Genomic DNA, 18,157 nt, shown 5'->3' with positions numbered 1-18,157 from the left:
TCAGCTAGCATGATATTGAATGAGTCGAAGACGAGTAGCTGAATGGAATATATCTGATATACCATGAAAAAAGCCAGCCAATATTATTGTTATTATTATACATACACTTTCTTTCAGGTGTTCAACGCATCTTTCTCTTTCAGAATTCTCTCAAAATCTTCTGTATTTAACGAAGCAAACCTGGCGGCCATGTTTGTTTACAAATTGCTTGCTAGTGTGGAAGTTTTACGTCTCCGACGTGTGATGTCATGTTGTCCTGACAACCATGCAATATTGTAAACCATATTCAATGTTCATTCTCCATTGAGCAGAGTGACGTAATACACGTAGGATAAGCGATATGCGAACAATATTGCATACTATCGAACCAAATGAATGAAACCCGCTAGAAGGGAATAGAACACGTTTTTAGGCCATCCTTAAAAAAAAAAATCCGTTTCCTGTCCACCGGGTGAGCAAAAAAATTTTCAGTCGGGAGGGAGGGATTTTTTTTTTTTTATGGATGGATAAGAAATCGCAATGCTGTGTTTGCTTTTTCTTTCAGTACTTTTTTATTACAAAAGCAGACACGTTTAATAAAATGACAGTTTAATCAACTGAAACTTGTACAAAAACTTTAAGTTAGCATTTTAAATGCTGACTGCAACGTTTGCAAAACTTTTACAAAGGTACTTAAAATGTCCGACACACGGACTTTTTGTAGTTCTAAATCGAGCGTTAGGCCTAGTTCGGATGAAATTACACTATTAAAATGATCACTGAATGATTTGTTTTTCTGAATCTTTACTATTTTGTTGTTCGCTAGAATACCATTTTGCGATTTCACACTTAAGCAAATGTTTGAAAACTCCGGATCGCCTTCCTTCATGGTGGCTGCCATTTTTTTGTGCGGCACGGCGCATGCGCAGAGCTGATTCAGTTCAGAGTGCGTGCGCAGTCGGCGGAGGCAGTAGTGTGTCGGAGGGAACAGAAGCAGAGATAATGCTTATTTTGTCTCCAGTAAACCAGTCTTCTCTCGTTCAATTACGTGCTGGCATCAAAAGACACCGTTGGTTGTAAATGAAACCAAACTGAGTGGTTGGAGTGTATTTTCATACACAAATGGAGAAATGTTCGCTGAGTGTTTAATTGTGTAGCCGCCACTGCAGACCATTGTCGTTGTTAATTCATAGCATGCTCAGCTGCATGAATGTGTCATGCACCGAAAATAAGAGATTTACAAGCCAGGAACGCCTCATGATGCAATACGCAAGAAAAGAAAGAAGATTTACTGCCATTTTACTTTGTATTTGAGTAAAGTGAATAAATAAATGGTCTGTGGAAAATGCATTTAATCCTGGGAACTGCATGCACAGGAGTTTATTTTGTGTTTACCCCCCCCCCGGCTGGCTACTTATTTGTCATGGCTGGCTAGTATGAGCCTTAGTGGAAAGCCCTGGGAATGCATAAATGTCAAGTTCGATTTTAGATTTACGAACCCGAAAAAAATGTCGAAAAACCGGCGTAAAAAAAAATTTCAACCACACAAACAGCACTCACCCGGCCAGTGGACCGGAAACAGAACATTTTTTAATATTGGCCTTATTCCATCGAAAAAGTGTCCTGTATGTATAATAATCTGTTATATTGGCTGTTTTACAGACGAATCATTGGGGAAAATCACTCAGTGTGGAGCTGAATTACTTGTATGTGATTGTGAGGATTTAATAATGAACTTTCACACAACCATATTAGAACATTAATGACTTGTGCACCACTCAGACAGAGGTGTGATTCAATTTCATGCATTTCCAACCTTGAACTTTAATTTTTTTTATAGCTGTCCCGAATACCATTTCTTGGGCTCCGAAGCGTCAGCAGTAATCAGCAGTAAACACATGAACCTTTAGCATGGGGAAGGGTTGATGATGGTACATGATGTGTGATCAAAAAGTTCCGAGACTGTTCCTATTGCGAATGAACGGTACGTGGCAGAGTCATGCACATGCAGCAGGAGCGAGCAGAAACTTTCGTGAAACAGTATACTGCACGGCATTGTGCTGTATACATCAGGACCTGTGTTACGGCGTGTTTTAATGACAACGTGCACATGTGTGAACTGAAAACAACTGCTTAGTTGTCATATAGTTGTGTCATGGGAAAATGTGTACTGCAAAGGCCATAAAGACACACATACACACACATACCTGGTGACGAGCGCTGAGATGATATCAGTGATGGTGCTGTTGAGATCATTGAGAAGTTCTTCGATGGGGCCGGGGATTGGCAGCTGCTGCCTTAAATGCTCCGCCCTCCTGATCTGCTGCCGATTTTGCCAAATGGTTTCTGCGAGCTTCTCACACCTGCGTGCACACAAATATACACACAGGAATTCAAAATCCCATTAATTGGCTTGACAGCTGATTTGATTTCAGGGAGGGAGCGTGTCGAAAGGCTCAAAAGAGCTTGAAATACGCTAAAATCTAAACAGCAGCTTAGCACAGAGCCGAAAGACAGACTGTGTAGGATTTCTCACTGCCAGGTTTTGTTTTTTTTTTCCCCATTGCGTCATTGTTATGTTCGGTATCCTAGAGCAGGGCTCTCGATTTGACTCAATCTGTCAGAATATGCCGTTTTATTCTATCCACGTTCACTGGATATGAGCGATCGCGCGCTCTGATTGGCTACTCTACTCCTAGGATATCAGCTCATATACTGTGAGTAGAGAAAAGCAAAATGTCGGCGCGTGTTGCTGAACCAACCGAGGACGAAATAAAAGCTCTACTTATAAACAAAACCCCAAAAAATGCAACAAAAAAAAAGCAACAAAATATGGAATGAAAGTATTTCACGGTAAGAACATCTTTTTAATTTTTTAAGAATTATTATTATCGGGCGGCACGGTGGTGTAGTGGTTAGCACTGTCGCCTCACAGCAAGAAGGTCCGGGTTCGAGCCCCGTGGCCGGCGAGGGCCTTTCTGTGCGGAGTTTGCATGTTCTCCCCGTGTCCGCGTGGGTTTCCTCCGGGGGCTCCGGTTTCCCCCACAGTCCAAAGACATGCAGGTTAGGTTAACTGGTGACTCTAAATTGACCGTAGGTGTGAATGTGAGTGTGAATGGTTGTCTGTGTCTATGTGTCAACCCTGTGATGACCTGGCGACTTGTCCAGGGTGTACCCCGCCTTTCGCCCGTAGTCAGCTGGGATAGGCTCCAGCTTGCCTGCGACCCTGTAGAACAGGATAAAGTGGCTAGAGATAATGAGATGAGATTATTATTATTATAGCATTTTTCACAAATTGCTGCTGTCATTTCGCCGGTTTGCTTACATTCTAAGCGGAAATGAATTTGTCGGACGTTTTGTATAAAGTTTTTATTTATCGGATTTGCAAAAAATAAAAATAAAAATGCTCTGTTTCTCAAAATCCAGTGAATGTGGATAGGATAAAATAGTTATTCCGCTCAGTCTCGTCATACATCGATTATATGCTCCGCGCGTCATCGGCTATCAGCTCATATACGACTTGATTTTGCGGTATAACTGTTAAATACATAGTTAAAAGAGTGCTCGAGTGTTGTTCCCAGCCATGCTCGGATAATTATATGTTGCTGTTGTTTTTATTTATTCTAGAAGAGTGCTACAGCAAAACTAAACATGCCCTCTGCATCTCACTGACAAAATGCCTTGGTGCATTTTCCACAATTGATATCAAAGCTGCTTTGCTGCTTTGGAAAAAACCTCTTTCTCCAAAACACACACACACACACACACACACACTTTATTCCAAGTGACCTGTACTCCTTTTGGCTGTTTACTGTTTTGTATGTACCACAACTGCTGAAGATTTAACGCTCCCTCGGGTAGTCTTCCCATTTTTAAAGATTTTTTTTAGGCTTTTTTCACCTTTATTGGATAGGACAGTGTAGAGACAGGAAATGAGCTGGAGAGAGACGGGGAGGGATCGGGAAATGACCTCAGGTCGGAATCGAACCCGGGTCCCCGGACTTATGGTATGGCACCTTAGTCGACTGAGCCACAACACTCCCGGTCTTCCCGTTTTTATAAGTGTGTGTGTGTACCATGACTGCAGGACATCCAGTCCTCCCTCATGTGGTCCTCCGTTGCCGGCGAGCTGTTGTCGTCTCTTCCACTGGATCAGCTCATCATCAAGTATCGATGTCTGCTGTTTCCGCAACAATGCCAGCGTTTTCTGGTGCTTTTCTGCTAGGTCCTGAACACACACGCACAAAGCCAATTAATACCACAAAACTGTGACATTTTAAGCCTGGATTATCCTGCTGTGAAATTTTCAAACATCCCTACTCCTGATTGCATAAACTACTAGTTTCCTCCAGCAGAACAGAAGCTTTGAAAGAAAAAAAAAAACAATCATGTTTTACAAGCGATTCTTCAAGAAGAAAGACAATGCAGAGTGATAATGCAGCGTATTTTAAAAAGGGCCGCCACCAGAATGAAGTTCTTTCATTCATTCCCTCATCTAACTTCAGTAAAGACTTTATTCTGGTTGCTGTGATCTGCACATGAGATGGGAATACATCCTGCATAGGTAATGAATCGGGATACTAGATCTGTGCCAAACTTGGACGCTGAAACTGTGCACTGGATTTGGATACTGGATCTGGATAATTGACCTGGATGCTGGATTTGGGTGCTGAATCTGAATACTGAATCTGTATTGGGATGTTGAACCTGGACACTGAATTTGGAGACAGAACCTGTACTGTGGATCTGAATACTAGATCTGTTTTTGGATACTGGATCTGTATTTCAGACACTGAATCCGTATACTGAATCTATGTACTGGATTTGGATACTGAATCTGAATAATGGATCTGTATTGGGATGCTGAATCTGGATACAGAATCTGGAGACTGGACTTGGACACTGAATCTGGATGTATTTACTCGATACTGGATCTGGACATCAGATCTGTGTGTGTGTGTGTGTGTGTGTGTGTGTGTGTGTGTGTGTGTGTGCGTTGTGCGCGCGTGTGTACAGATACAACATGACACTGGCTTCAATGCCAAGCAGTAGCAACGCGTTATCAGCTAAAACAAACCCTTTGACTCCTCATAAAACACTGTGCTATAGCTGTTGTCCTCATTGTAGTTCCTCTTCTGCAGAAATTATCGCTATGCATCATCTCATAAAAGAGTCTTGACCCAAAAATAAACTCTATGAGTCACCAACCGGGAACATTTGTGCATCATGCGTGTGTGTGTGTGTGTGTTTGCATTTACCAGTCTGTATCTCTGCAGGGTGTTGGCTTCTCTGGTGAGCCAGGCTTCAACCGTGGCTCTCTTGCTGAGGAGGCTCGGCTCTCGCAGCTGTCTGTCGGCGGGAGGCAGCGTTGTCAGACTCGAGAGCTGAGCTATGAGAGACACGTGCACACACCCCGAGATCAATAACACACATTTATTTACACACTTATAGGCTTAAGAAGTTACGTAGTCCTAAGTATTTTTTTTTCTGTTTGTCATTTTAAATACTAGTTAAAGTACGCAGAGCCATGGCCTCACTTTCGTTTATAAATGCCTTGAGACCTCAAGAATGGCACAGGAATAGTTTTAAGCGTAAACAATAAATCTGATATAGTAATTTTTACGATTAAAGTGATTCATACAGGTAGCGGTCTGAGTGAATGACCTTGACGTCCGTAACGTCACAGCAGGAAGTCTATCGGTCTCATCGCCATTTCCGCTATACTAAAACACAGAGCTGACTGCAACTCCGATCCTCCATTTTGAGCTAATTTTTCCCCATGCCACGTAGATGTGTTGCTGGCCGGTGCAGCAACACGACAGAAGGTGGATTTACGTTGCATTCATGGCCCAAGAATGTTCAAACTGCAAAGATTTGGACGCGTTTTGCAAGAAGTTCACGGGCACGTTGGGCACCGATGACGTGGTCTTTCCTCTGCTCTGCACATTTTACTGAAGACTCGTACGAGACCTCGGATCTGTTGAGGAGCGTTGGCTATAAGCCTGGATTGAAAGAGGGTGCAGTACCAACAATTAAAGGAAAAGAAAAGTATTTATTTATTTTTAAAAAGTTTTTAAAAAGGAAAGTTCAGTTGCACCGGTCTTCCCAGAGTGAGCCGAGGTTTGTTGCTAAAACCCAGGATGGAATGGGACGTGACATATCGCTTGGGTAGTGACCTCCCCGCGGTTGTTGCTAAAACCGGTGACGTCCCGGGTTTTAGTAATTACCTGAGCCCAGCAGTAATGGCGGAGTACTAAGTATGGACAAAATAGAGAAAGAGTGGAGCAGCTGTCTGATTTTCTCCACCGGATATTGTTGCCATCTCGCCCTTACGTGGAAGAAGTGAATGAACGGAGAACTGAACGAACAACTGAAAGTCAGACTGTTTCAAAACAATCGGCCACAAGGTCGGCCTTCAAGAAGCGAGAACACAGACGGGTAAGCTCCGACTCTCATTTGGATACAAAACAACACGTTGTTTACCTGCATTTAGATTAATATATGGAACTTGTATTGCGTGTTTAAGTTACCAGTATAAGATTATTTAATTGGCTTCAGAATGTGATTGTCTCTGATTATTTAATTAGCCTTTTACGTTTTATCAGTGAAAATGCATGCATGTACATGTCTGTTGCATAAGTTATAACACCCATCCTGTTTTAATGAGAGTCAATCCACAATCAATGAAGTCAAATCAGTCTTAGTTGAGCAAGTCGGTGACGGTATTTCTTACTTTCAACATAAATTTTTATTTATATGACTTTGGTCTAGGGCAGCACGGTGGTGTAGTGGTTAGCGCTGTCGCCTCACAGCAAGAAGGTCCGGGTTCGAGCCCTGTGGCCAGCGAGGGCCTTTCTGTGCGGAGTTTGCATGTTCTCCCCGTGTCCGCGTGGGTTTCCTCCGGGTGCTCCGGTTTCCCCCACAGTCCAAAGACATGCAGGTTAGGATAACTGGTGACTCTAAATTGACCGTAGGTGTGAATGTGAGTGTGAATGGTTGTCTGTGTCTATGTGTCAGCCCTGTGATGACCTGGCGACTTGTCCAGGGTGTACCCCGCCTTTCGCCCGTAGTCAGCTGGGATAGGCTCCAGCTTGCCTGCGACCCTGTAGAACAGGATAAAGCGGCTAGAGATAATGAGATGAGAATGAGACTTTGGTCTATAGCTGTAAAAGGCCTCGGCCTTAAAACCAGTTACCGCAGTGACGTCATGCTCTCAGGGCTGGCTGGCTCAGCGGGGCAGCTCGAATGCCAACTTTGCGGTCGATTTTAACTCTCAAAAAAAAAAAATATATATATATATATATATATATATATTTTTTTTTTTATTTTTTTATTCCCATTTATGCAGCATACCAGAGTCAAGGATGGAGATACTATCCACTCAGAAATGTATTTAAAAATAAAGGTTCTGCGTATCTGCTTTAACAACAATACCATCGTGCTCCTGAATTCTCAAATCTGATTTGTCAGAAGGTGTTGATTAATTTTCTGGACTGTAATTCAATAACATTCTCAATTTCCAAATATTTATGCGCCTTACTCTATATTACTAATTTGCACTAATCTTGGAAATTTCACTATTATATACAGTACTGTGGGCGGCACGGTGGTGTAGCGGTTAGCACTGTCGCCTCACAGCAAGAAGGTCTGGGTTCGAGCCCCGTGTCCAGCGAGGGCCTTTCTGTGCGGAGTTTGCATGTTCTCCCCGTGTCCGCGTGGGTTTCCTCCAGGTGCTCCGGTTTCCCCCACAGTCCAAAGACATGCAGGTTAGGTTAACTGGTGACTCTAAATTGACCGTAGGTGTGAATGTGAGTGTGAATGGTTGTCTGTGTCTATGTGTCAGCCCTGTGATGACCTGGCGACTTGTCCAGGGTGTACCCCGCCTTTCGCCCGTAGTCAGCTGGGATAGGCTCCAGCTTGCCTGCGACCCTGTAGAACAGGATAAAGCGGCTAGAGATAATGAGATGAGATGAGATACAGTACTGTACAAAAGTCTTAGGCACCCTATTTTTTTTCATGCAAATTTTGTGATAGATTTCTATTTTATGGCTTCTGCATTATCGAGTCAGTACAAGAACGTTTTAGAGTCCAAACGTTCATATTTTTTCCAGCACAAAATTAAATGCTACAGAAAAAAATGTTTGTATCTGAGCAGTGTATTACATCAGAGAGCAATTTCAGATTAAAAAAGAAAACATAATGAAGGCTGCTGGGTTTTGGTGCAAAATGAAGAAACGAGCGTGACGGTCAAAGAGTCCAGAAGAACTGTGGCTGGTTCTGGAAGATGCTCAGTAAAACCTACAGCTCATTTCCGCATAAAACTGCACTCACTGTACCGCAGACTACTATTTTTTTTTTTAAGCAAAGGGTCGTCTCACACCAAATACTGACTTTGTTTCATTTATTAGTGTGCTTGCAAAAGCACACTATAGTTCTTCATCTCATCTCATTATCTGTAGCCGCTTTATCCTGTTCTACAGGGTCGCAGGCAAGCTGGAGCCTATCCCAGCTGACTACGGGCGAAAGGCGGGGTACACCCTGGACAAGTCGCCAGGTCATCACAGGGCTGACACATAGACACAGACAACCATTCACACTCACACCTACGGTCAATTTAGAGTCACCAGTTAACCTAACCTGCATGTCTTTGGACTGTGGGGGAAACCGGAGCACCCGGAGGAAACCCACGCGGACAACATGCAAACTCCGCACAGAAAGGCCCTCGCCGGCCACGGGGCTCGAACCCGGACCTTCTTGCTGTGAGGCGACAGCGCTAACCACTACACCACCGTGCCGCCACTATAGTTCTTCTTAAGTTTTATTTTTATTATTATTATTATTCGTTTTCACCCGTTTTTTGGCTCCACTAGGGCTTTCGAGATAGAGACACCGTTCCAACGCTGAAACGTAGGGCCCGATCTGGAATAGCGTGCTTGTTTTTTGCTTTTGGATCGACACACCTGTTCTCTCGTTCTTGTCGTTTTTCTATTATTTTTTTCCCAGAGAGAATGAATAGGGCTCACGAATCGAATCGTCCTGCTTCGTGCTTCATCACAGACGCACCAAACCTCATGTGATACCTCAGGCCAACTCCCCAGACACATATATGCATTCGGTTCTGATGACCCGCACTCATTTTTTCCTTTCTTTTCATCCCCCACTTTTTCATCCATTCACTTCCATTCATTTTTGGCCCCATTGAAGATGAATGGCGTTTCGGGAAAAAAGCTTTCACTCTCCGTCAAATTTTTTAACTGAGTGACCAAACTTCAAGAGACTTCATATGATGCCTCAGGGCAAGTCCCCACACAGATCCATCCCCTCATCTGAGACCTGCACTCGTCTTTTTCTTGGTTTTCACACATCCTTTTTACGTCCATAGGCTTCCATTGATTTTTGGCCCCATTCAAATGAATGGAGTTTTGCTCAGTAACACTTCACCACACATCCACCAAACTTCATACGGCACCTCAGGCCAAATCACCATCACACACATGATATCGGTTCTGACCCGCACTCGTCTTTGTCTTGCCTTTCATCCGTCCATTTTTTCTCCATTTTGCCGCTAATCAAAGGAAGCTTGACTGAGTCATTCCTCCCTTCCCCCATAGGTGATGATGCATTTGGCAAGGATCTGCTCATTTGAGACTTTGACAGCAAATCAACTTCAACTCAATGGCCACTTTATTAGGAATACTTACGCACACACGATAGCAATTAGCATATAAGCATTCACGTGTTACCATGCTAGCTGTTAGCATGTTACCCATTACGATCTCATGCCTGCTGTTAGCTCGCGAGTTGTTAGCATGTTATCATGAGAGCTGTTAACATGTTAGGATTAGCATGGTAGCATGCAGAGTTCGCATGTTTGCTGTTAGCGGGTTCGCCTGAGCATGTTCGCATGCTAACTGTTAGCATGTCACCCTCAGCGTGTTAGCATGCTAAAAGTTAACATACTAGCCATTAGCATGTTAACCTATTAGCTGTTAGCATGATAGCTGTCAGCATATTAGCCTTAGTGTTAGAATTTGAACAAATAGCATGTTAATCATTAGCATGTTAGACTGCTAGCATGTTATCTATTAGCACATTGTCTATTAGCACGTTAGCATTAACATGTTAACATGCTAGCTTTTAGCATGTTAGTATGTTGTTAGCATGTTAGTATGCTAACTGTTAGCATGTTTGTATGCTAACTGTTAGCATGCTAGCATGTTAGCTGTTCTGCTACAGCTCAGCAAGCACACTTTGCATTTTCTCTGTGGAAATGCAGTCTAGTTATGGTTTACTGCTTTCTATTTGTAGTATTTTTTTAATGTTGAAACATTTCATTTCATTATTTTTAAGCCATTTTTGGTTGACAGCATTTCTTTACATGTGCCGACGACTTTTGCACAGGACTGTATATCATTAATAACTGATATTAAGAAGTATTTTGTTTATTTATTCATTCATTCATTCATTTTTATACGCCTGGGTCAATGGGAAAGCCACTGCTAAGTAATAAAACACGTTTGTGTGTTTAAATGTACGTGTGTGTGTGTGTGTGTGTGTGTACCCTGTATTCGAAGACTCTCCTGATACTGTATAATGAAGTACTCCTGGTTGTGTTGAAGCTTGCGCAAGTCGTTTTCTGTGTCCTGCGTCAGGACCCTCAGCTCCTCGAACACCTGGTTTATCTTCTGGTACTTCTGAGACATGCTGTCCATCATCCCACTCAACGGAGAGCTCGACTGTCAATCACGGCATGCACACACACACACACACACACACACACACACACACACACACACGCACACACATACACACACACACACGTCCATACATACGTCTGTTTTTACTACAGTGTTAAAGTGAAACTGAAAATGGAAAAAAAATATGCAGTTTTGTCTGAATTAGATGTAAATGCATCACGTCTGATTTATACAGAACTCAAATATGTTTTAACTGCTAAAAAAAAAATATTAAGAGATATTACCCAAATTCACAAAGATTTAGTGTGTTGCACAACTGTGAAACCTAGAAGCTTCCTCTTTCATAACCAGAATTTCATCAAGAATATTTGTGTGTGTGTGTGTGTTACTCACATTAGTAGCTTCCCTGACGAGTCTCTGCTCTGTGTACAGAATGTGTCTGATGCATCTCACCAGCTCCAGTGGACATCGGTCATATGTGCTCTGAAATACAACACATTCTCTCTGTTTCATTTTGACGGTCATCATGATTCATGTCTTCTCACACATTCATTACAGATTATCATCATCCTCACTGCTCTTACGCTGCACTTCTGTCTAGTTTGCATACAGGAAGACAGCCTGCCTACATACTGCTCTGGGTATGTGTTTATGCTTCGTATGTATTTGCTCTGAGGCATACAGCAAATAAGGGCTGTTTGTGTGTTTACCTTTAACTGTGAAGCGTAGTGGCCTAGTTTAATCTTGAGCAGAAAGCCATCCTCTCCCATTTGATGTTCTGCCTTTTTCTGTAGTTCTTGAATTAAACTGTCCAGCAAGCGTTTAGCTTTAAATTCTTCCTGCGGGTTCTCCAGGTCGATAGCGTCCCTGAGAGATAATCAACAAAGAGGACAAAGTTTTATGATTAAAGCCCCTTCAGGTTGTTATAGGAACGTCTATGAGGCAAGTTAGTTCCTGTTATCGTTTACGTTACAGCAGCTATAAACGGTCTGTCACTTACTAGCCTCGTTTTCTCTCTCTTGAAGTTCATAAGACAAAAAAAAAATTAAAAATCAGTAGCGAACTGTTACTATTAGAGCTGGGACTTGAGCTCAGCCAAAACTTAGCCAGTCACACCAAAAAAAGCAACAGGACAAAGGATTTTGTAAGGGATTAGCGGCAGGCTGCCAGGTCGCTCTGTTGTGTAGAGTTGTTAATGTTGATTTTAAAAGTAACTAAGTATATTACAGAGGGAAATGAATACTTAAGTCTGAGTGAAAAATCCTGTAGCGATCGTGCAGCGTAGAAGAAGATTCTGGAGACAGAAATCTTAGTTTCTCGGTCGTTAGTCTGTGCTACATACTCTCGATAGCACTGGATTGACCACTTTATTAAAATTCGCTAACACTACTGATGAACGCTACACCGGCTGGAAGGTGACTTCACTGCTGCATTGACAGCGCCGAGTCGCGGTTAAGCTCACGTTGGCCTTCAAGCGGGCCGAGGGCGATAAATTTTTGTTTCCTCCCACTATAAATCAAAATCTGATTGGTTAATTCATCTGTCACTTCCTACAGAAACACACACTGCCATGACCTTCTGTCCCGGCAATGAAGTCCTAACCAGTGAGTGAGCCAGCTCGAAACTCTTCTCAGCCTAGACACAACAAAACAAAAAAATCTCACTGGATAACTCGATTTTAATGTTTTCAGGACAGTAACCCTTTCATTTCTGAAGCTAATTTGATATAAAATGAAACCAAATTACAATTAGAAGAGAATAATTATCATGAATTTAAATCTCATCTCATTATCTCTAGCCGCTTTATCCTGTTCTACAGGGTCGCAGGCAAGCTGGAGCCTATCCCAGCTGACTACGGGCGAAAGGCGGGGTACACCCTGGACAAGTCGCCAGGTCATCACAGGGCCGACACAGAGACACAGACAACCATTCACACTCACATCTACGATTAATTTAGAGTCACCAGTTAACCTAACCTGCATGTCTTTGGACTGTGGGGGAAACCGGAGCACCCGGAGGAAACCCACGCGGACACGGGGAGAACATGCAAACTCTGCACAGAAAGGCCCTCGCCAGCCATGGGGCTCGAACCCAGAACCTTCTTGCTGTGAGGTGACAGCGCTAACCACTACACCACCGTGCCACCCATGAATTTAAATATAAGAAATTAAATATAACATTTGTAATGTTGATATGTTTGGGCTTCTCTGAACGCCTAGAAGGCCCCTTCAGAAAAAAATACACTTTTTCATGGTACTGAGAAACCAGACACCACAAAGTCCTCTGTCCTAAAGACTGGTGGAAACCATGGTGGAAAACTTGCCGACACTGGAGAGTCCTTCCATGTTAAAGTCACATCTCCTTACAGAGTCCTTCACCGTATCAACAATCAGACGCATTTCTTTGCTAAAACATGTTTTAGGATCCACGTATTATTAGGCTCCGACTATTTGGATCGCCCGCCGTACGTGTTACGAAAATGTATTAGAATAAGCACATTAATCGGACCAATCGGATTTAAGAATCCAACAGTGCTGCATTCGAGACATTTATTTGGTCACCACATAGAGACACGTACCAGAGCTGGCCCTCTATCCACTGGGACAGGTAGTGTCGCACCTCTATGGGGAAATGCTGGCCGTAGAGAGACTGCATCTGGTGCAGGGCGTCACCCTGTAACTGCTGGGCCTGAATCCACACCGCCATCTGGTAGAGACAAATGGATAGATAGCGCAATTTTATTAGAACAGGCTTCATTTGAAAGACACTTTCTAATACCAAGTGTCACTAATCACCAAATCACTTTTTATGACCTTGTGACTGAGCGAGAAAGTAAAACAGGCAGATTGCTTGCTTGGACTTTCCAGAAGTTGTTCACATCACCATAGCAACCATTGCAAAACAGTGAAACTTTGGGCTAAACCTAGCTGCTTGAGCAAACAGCGTTTCAAATCACTTTCTAATAATTATTACTCTTAAAAATGATTGCTTACGGTTAGATTTGTCAATTAAAATGTTTCTTTCTTTTTTACTAAATAGTTGTCTGTTAGCTCATTGAAACATCCTACTCGTTTATTTAAATAATATTGGCTGGCGTTGCGTGATACAGTTTGGCAAAAAAGTATTTAGTCAGCCACCAATTGCGCAAGTTCTCCCACTTAAAAAGATGAGAGAGGCCTGTAATTTTCATCATAGGTACACTTCAACTATGAGAGACAAAATGAGGGGAAAGAATCCAGGAAATCACACTGTAGGATTTTTAATGAATTAATTGGTAAATTCCTCGGTAAAATAAGTATTTAGTCACCTACAAACAAGCAAGATTTCTGGCTCTCACAGACCTGTAACAACTTCTTTAAGAGGCTCCTCTGTCCTCCACTCGTTACCTGTATTAATGGCACCTGTTTGAACTCGTTATCAGTATAAAAGACACCTGTCCACAACCTCAAACAGTCACACTCCAAACTCCACTATGGCCAAGACCAAAGAGCTGTCAAAGGACACCAGAAACAAAATTGTAGCCCTGCACCAGGCTGGGAAGACTGAATCTGCAATAGGTAAGCAGCTTGGTGTGAAGAAATCAACTGTGGGAGCAATTATTAGAAAATGGAAGACATACAAGACCACTGATAATCTCCCTCGATCTGGGGCTCCACGCAAGATCTCACCCCGTGGGGTCAAAATGATCACAAGAACGGCGAGCAAAAATCCCAGAACCACACGGGGGGGACCTAGTGAATGACCTGCAGAGAGCTGGGACCAAAGTAACAAAGGCTACCATCAGTAACACACTACGCCACCAGGGACTCAAATCCTGCAGTGCCAGACGTGTCTCCCTGCTTAAGCCAGTACATGTCCAGGCCCGTCTGAAGTTTGCTAGAGAGCATTTGGATGATCCAGAAGAGGATTGGGAGAATGTCATATGGTCAGATGAAACCAAAATAGAACTTTTTGGTAAAAACTCAACTTGTCGTGTTTGGAGGAGAAAGAATGCTGAGTTGCATCCAAAGAACACCATACCTACTGTGAAGCATGGGGGTGGAAACATCATGCTTTGGGGCTGTTTTTCTGCAAAGGGACCAGGACGACTGATCTGTGTAAAGGAAAGAATGAATGGGGCCATGTATCGTGAGATTTTGAGTGAAAACCTCCTTCCATCAGCAAGGGCACTGAAGATGAAACGTGGCTGGGTCTTTCAGCATGACAATGATCCCAAACACACCGCCCGGGCAACGAAGGAGTGGCTTCGTAAGAAGCATTTCAAGGTCCTGGAGTGGCCTAGCCAGTCTCCAGATCTCAACCCCATAGAAAATCTTTGGAGGGAGTTGAAAGTCCGTGTTGCCCAGCGACAGCCCCAAAACATCACTGCTCTAGAGGAGATCTGCATGGAGGAATGGGCCAAAATACCAGCAACAGTGTGTGAAAACCTTGTGAAGACTTACAGAAAACGTTTGACCTCTGTCATTGCCAACAAAGGGTATATAACAAAGTATTGAGATGAACTTTTGTTATTGACCAAATACTTATTTTCCACCATAATTTGCAAATAAATTCTTTAAAAATCAGACAATGTGATTTTCTGGATTTTTTTTTCTCATTCTGTCTCTCATAGTTGAGGTATACCTATGATAAAAATTACAGGCCTCTCTCATCTTTTTAAGTGGGAGAACTTGCACAATTGGTGACTGACTAAATACTTTTTTGCCCCACTGTATGTCTGATATACCACGATAAAAATCAAATCCATTATTATTATTATTATAATACATTTTTTTTTCGGGTGTTCAACGTGTCTTTCTCTTTCAAAATTCTCTTAAAATCTTCCTTATTTAACAAAGCAAACCTGGCGGCCATGTTTGTTTACAAATTGTCCCAGTTGCTTGCTAGCACGAAAGTTTTACATCTCAGACATGTGACGTCATGTTGTCTTGACAACCATGCAATATCGTAAACCATACTCAACACTCATTCCCCATTGGGTAGAGTGACGTAATACACATAGGATAAGCGATATGCGAACAATATTGCATGCAATCGAACCAAATGAATGAAACCCGCTAGAAGGGACTAGAACACGTTTTTATTCCGTCGAAAAAATGTCCTGTATGTAAAATAATTCACATTCATGAACCTTGAAATATTCTTGACAGAAAGCAAGGTTGCTGCTTTAAACTGGAATTTGCATGTTGAATCCGGTCAAGACAAGAGCGCTGGGGCTTAAACATTACTACTGTAACATGAAATGGAGGAAGGAGGCGGAGCTTCCAACAGGGTGTCAGGTAATATCGGAGAGTTCAAAACACCTGTGTAAAAATGTCAATCATTAAATATTGATGTCAAATACGCAATCTGACATTTTATTTAAGGAAGGAAAAAGGAGACCGCCATGGCTGAATGGATAGCGAAGCAGCTTTGCGACCGAAAGGTCACCGGTTTGAGTCCCTGGACCAGCAGGAATGGATGAAGTGCTCTTGAGAAAGGCACCTGATCCCCAACTGCTCTGGGTATGTTGTATGTCGCTGTGGATAACAGCGTCTGCTAAATGCCAGTAATGTAATGTAATATAAATCCTAGCAGTGTACTCTGATGTTAAAACAGTCAAAAAAAAATGTTGAAATGTCTGAAATGCCAAGCCTGTCCTTACACAGAAGGATGAATGTAGTAGTATCTTGCACTTCTTGTTCTTTGACATCAATCACACATACACTCCCACCCCCATTGCTTGACGTCGCAATCTAACCCCACACGTATAGGCTTTAATAATGATGGATCGATCAATCACTCCGGCATATTTGCTGTGAGCATATTTGCTGGCCTTAAAATGCTCACTCATGCACCTGATTCAGGCTCTCAGCCCACAAGATCGCACATTACTGCGCAGCTTTAGTATTTCCCTGCAGCAACACGCCTGCTGAATGAGTGAACGACCCTTGTCCTTCTCAAGCACACGCCGTTTTAGGCGTAAAGGCGACGTGGCCATGCGTGATATAAATTCATCTCAGCTTTCCAAAGCCACTTCACTTCATGCTCGTTCTCTCCCTACTATTTCCAGATCTCAGTGTTGTACTTCTGGTTTTTTTTTTTTTTCACTTACATGGAAACGTGCTTTCCTGTGACTAACAAAGCGCTAGGCTCATGCAAAGGGGATGCAAATATGCAAAGGGGATTCTAAGAAGAAGAAACCTTTATTCGTCACATGCACACTTCAAGCACAGTGAAATTTATCCTCTGCATTTAACCCATCTGAAGCAGTGAACACACGCACGCACACACTCAGAGCAGTGGGCAGCCACACCAGAGCGCCCGGGGAGCAGTCAGGGGTTCGGTACCTTGCTCAAGGGCACCTCAGCCCAAGGCCGCCCCACGTTAACCTACTGTAACTGCATGTCTATGGACTGTGGGGGAAACCGGAGCACCCGGAGGAAACCCACGCTGATACGGGGAGAACATGCAAACTCCGCACAGAAAGGCCCTCGCCGGCATGTCACACTGACAGCTCGGTCATTGCTAGCTGATTCTTTTACTACTCACTCTTTTTACGATCAGTGGTAAAATGGTAACTCAAACAGCAGGAAGTTGAAAGTGTGAATAGAATTTCCATTTGTATTCCGCGAAAACAAATAAGTAATCCTTAACGCCTCAAGCAGCAATCGCTGAACGGGCTGTGGCTATGGGCTTCAGAGTGGCACTGATTTTAAAAGTTTTACAAATACAAAAAGATAACACTTTGATTACTGCGGCGGCACTTTAGCCATCATGATGGGAGTGGGAACGGAGCAATGAAGGAAAAAAGAGGTAGAGAGATGACGTAGATTAAAAGTGCTTGATTCCTTCTTGCTTAATCTTGTGGGCTCATTCAAGTATGGCATCACACACATACACACACGCACACACACATACACACATTCCTGAACCAAGCAGATGAAAAACAATCTGGATAAAAACAACAGATGGGTCGAGCAGATTGAAACAATGAAGGCACTGGTGCCAGCATTATGAGTGTCCAGTGTATCTTCCTGTAGTAATATCAGCTTATGCTGCGTGTGTGTGTGCGTGTGTGTGTGTGTTTTGGAGGCCTTCTGTTAATCATATTTGTTTGCATCCTGATAACTATCACTGATAGATGCTTTGAGATTTAAAAAAAAAAAAAGTCTCGGTGACTGTCATCAGCTTCAAAATAAATAACTAAATAAAGTTCTCAAAAGGTCTGAATGGACCAACGATGAGAACATTAAAAGTTGAAAGTAAAAAAAAAAAAAATCTGGTTCCACTTCTCTCAGTAACAGCTTTACACTCCAAGACATTTCCGAAATGAAAGACAGCACAAAAGTAAGCGTTAAAAGCAGGAATTTACTGCGAAAGAAGGAAAATGTCATTGATGAACATCACTGTGGCTTTTCGGAGCTACACAAAGAGACAGTTTTCATGCTGATCACACGTCTTTTTCTCATCATCCAACATGCTTTTTTATATATAATCCC

At 42.7% G+C, this 18,157-nt stretch overlaps 1 protein-coding gene across 3 annotated transcripts in view; it reads right to left on the bottom strand.

The window, feature by feature from the left end:
• The window catches only part of stat5a (signal transducer and activator of transcription 5a), a 193,460-nt gene that overhangs the window by 43,884 nt on the left and 131,419 nt on the right, over positions 1-18,157 (bottom strand). For 2 of the 3 annotated variants that reach the window (XM_060901976.1, XM_060901977.1), the window contains exons 3-9: positions 13,255-13,382; positions 11,387-11,543; positions 11,070-11,159; positions 10,541-10,715; positions 5,238-5,368; positions 4,056-4,207; positions 2,187-2,342 (exon numbers count right to left, since the gene is read on the bottom strand). In XM_060901976.1, coding sequence (XP_060757959.1) covers positions 2,187-2,342; positions 4,056-4,207; positions 5,238-5,368; positions 10,541-10,715; positions 11,070-11,159; positions 11,387-11,543; positions 13,255-13,382 — 989 coding nt within the window. The remainder of the gene's footprint in view (positions 1-2,186; positions 2,343-4,055; positions 4,208-5,237; positions 5,369-10,540; positions 10,716-11,069; positions 11,160-11,386; positions 11,544-13,254; positions 13,383-18,157) is intronic. The other variant, XM_060901978.1, reaches the window with a different exon arrangement.

This window comes from Neoarius graeffei, chromosome 20, assembly GCF_027579695.1.
Source record: "Neoarius graeffei isolate fNeoGra1 chromosome 20, fNeoGra1.pri, whole genome shotgun sequence".
Lineage (NCBI taxonomy): Eukaryota > Metazoa > Chordata > Actinopteri > Siluriformes > Ariidae > Neoarius > Neoarius graeffei.
This window is presented reverse-complemented; position numbering and strand designations above follow the sequence as displayed.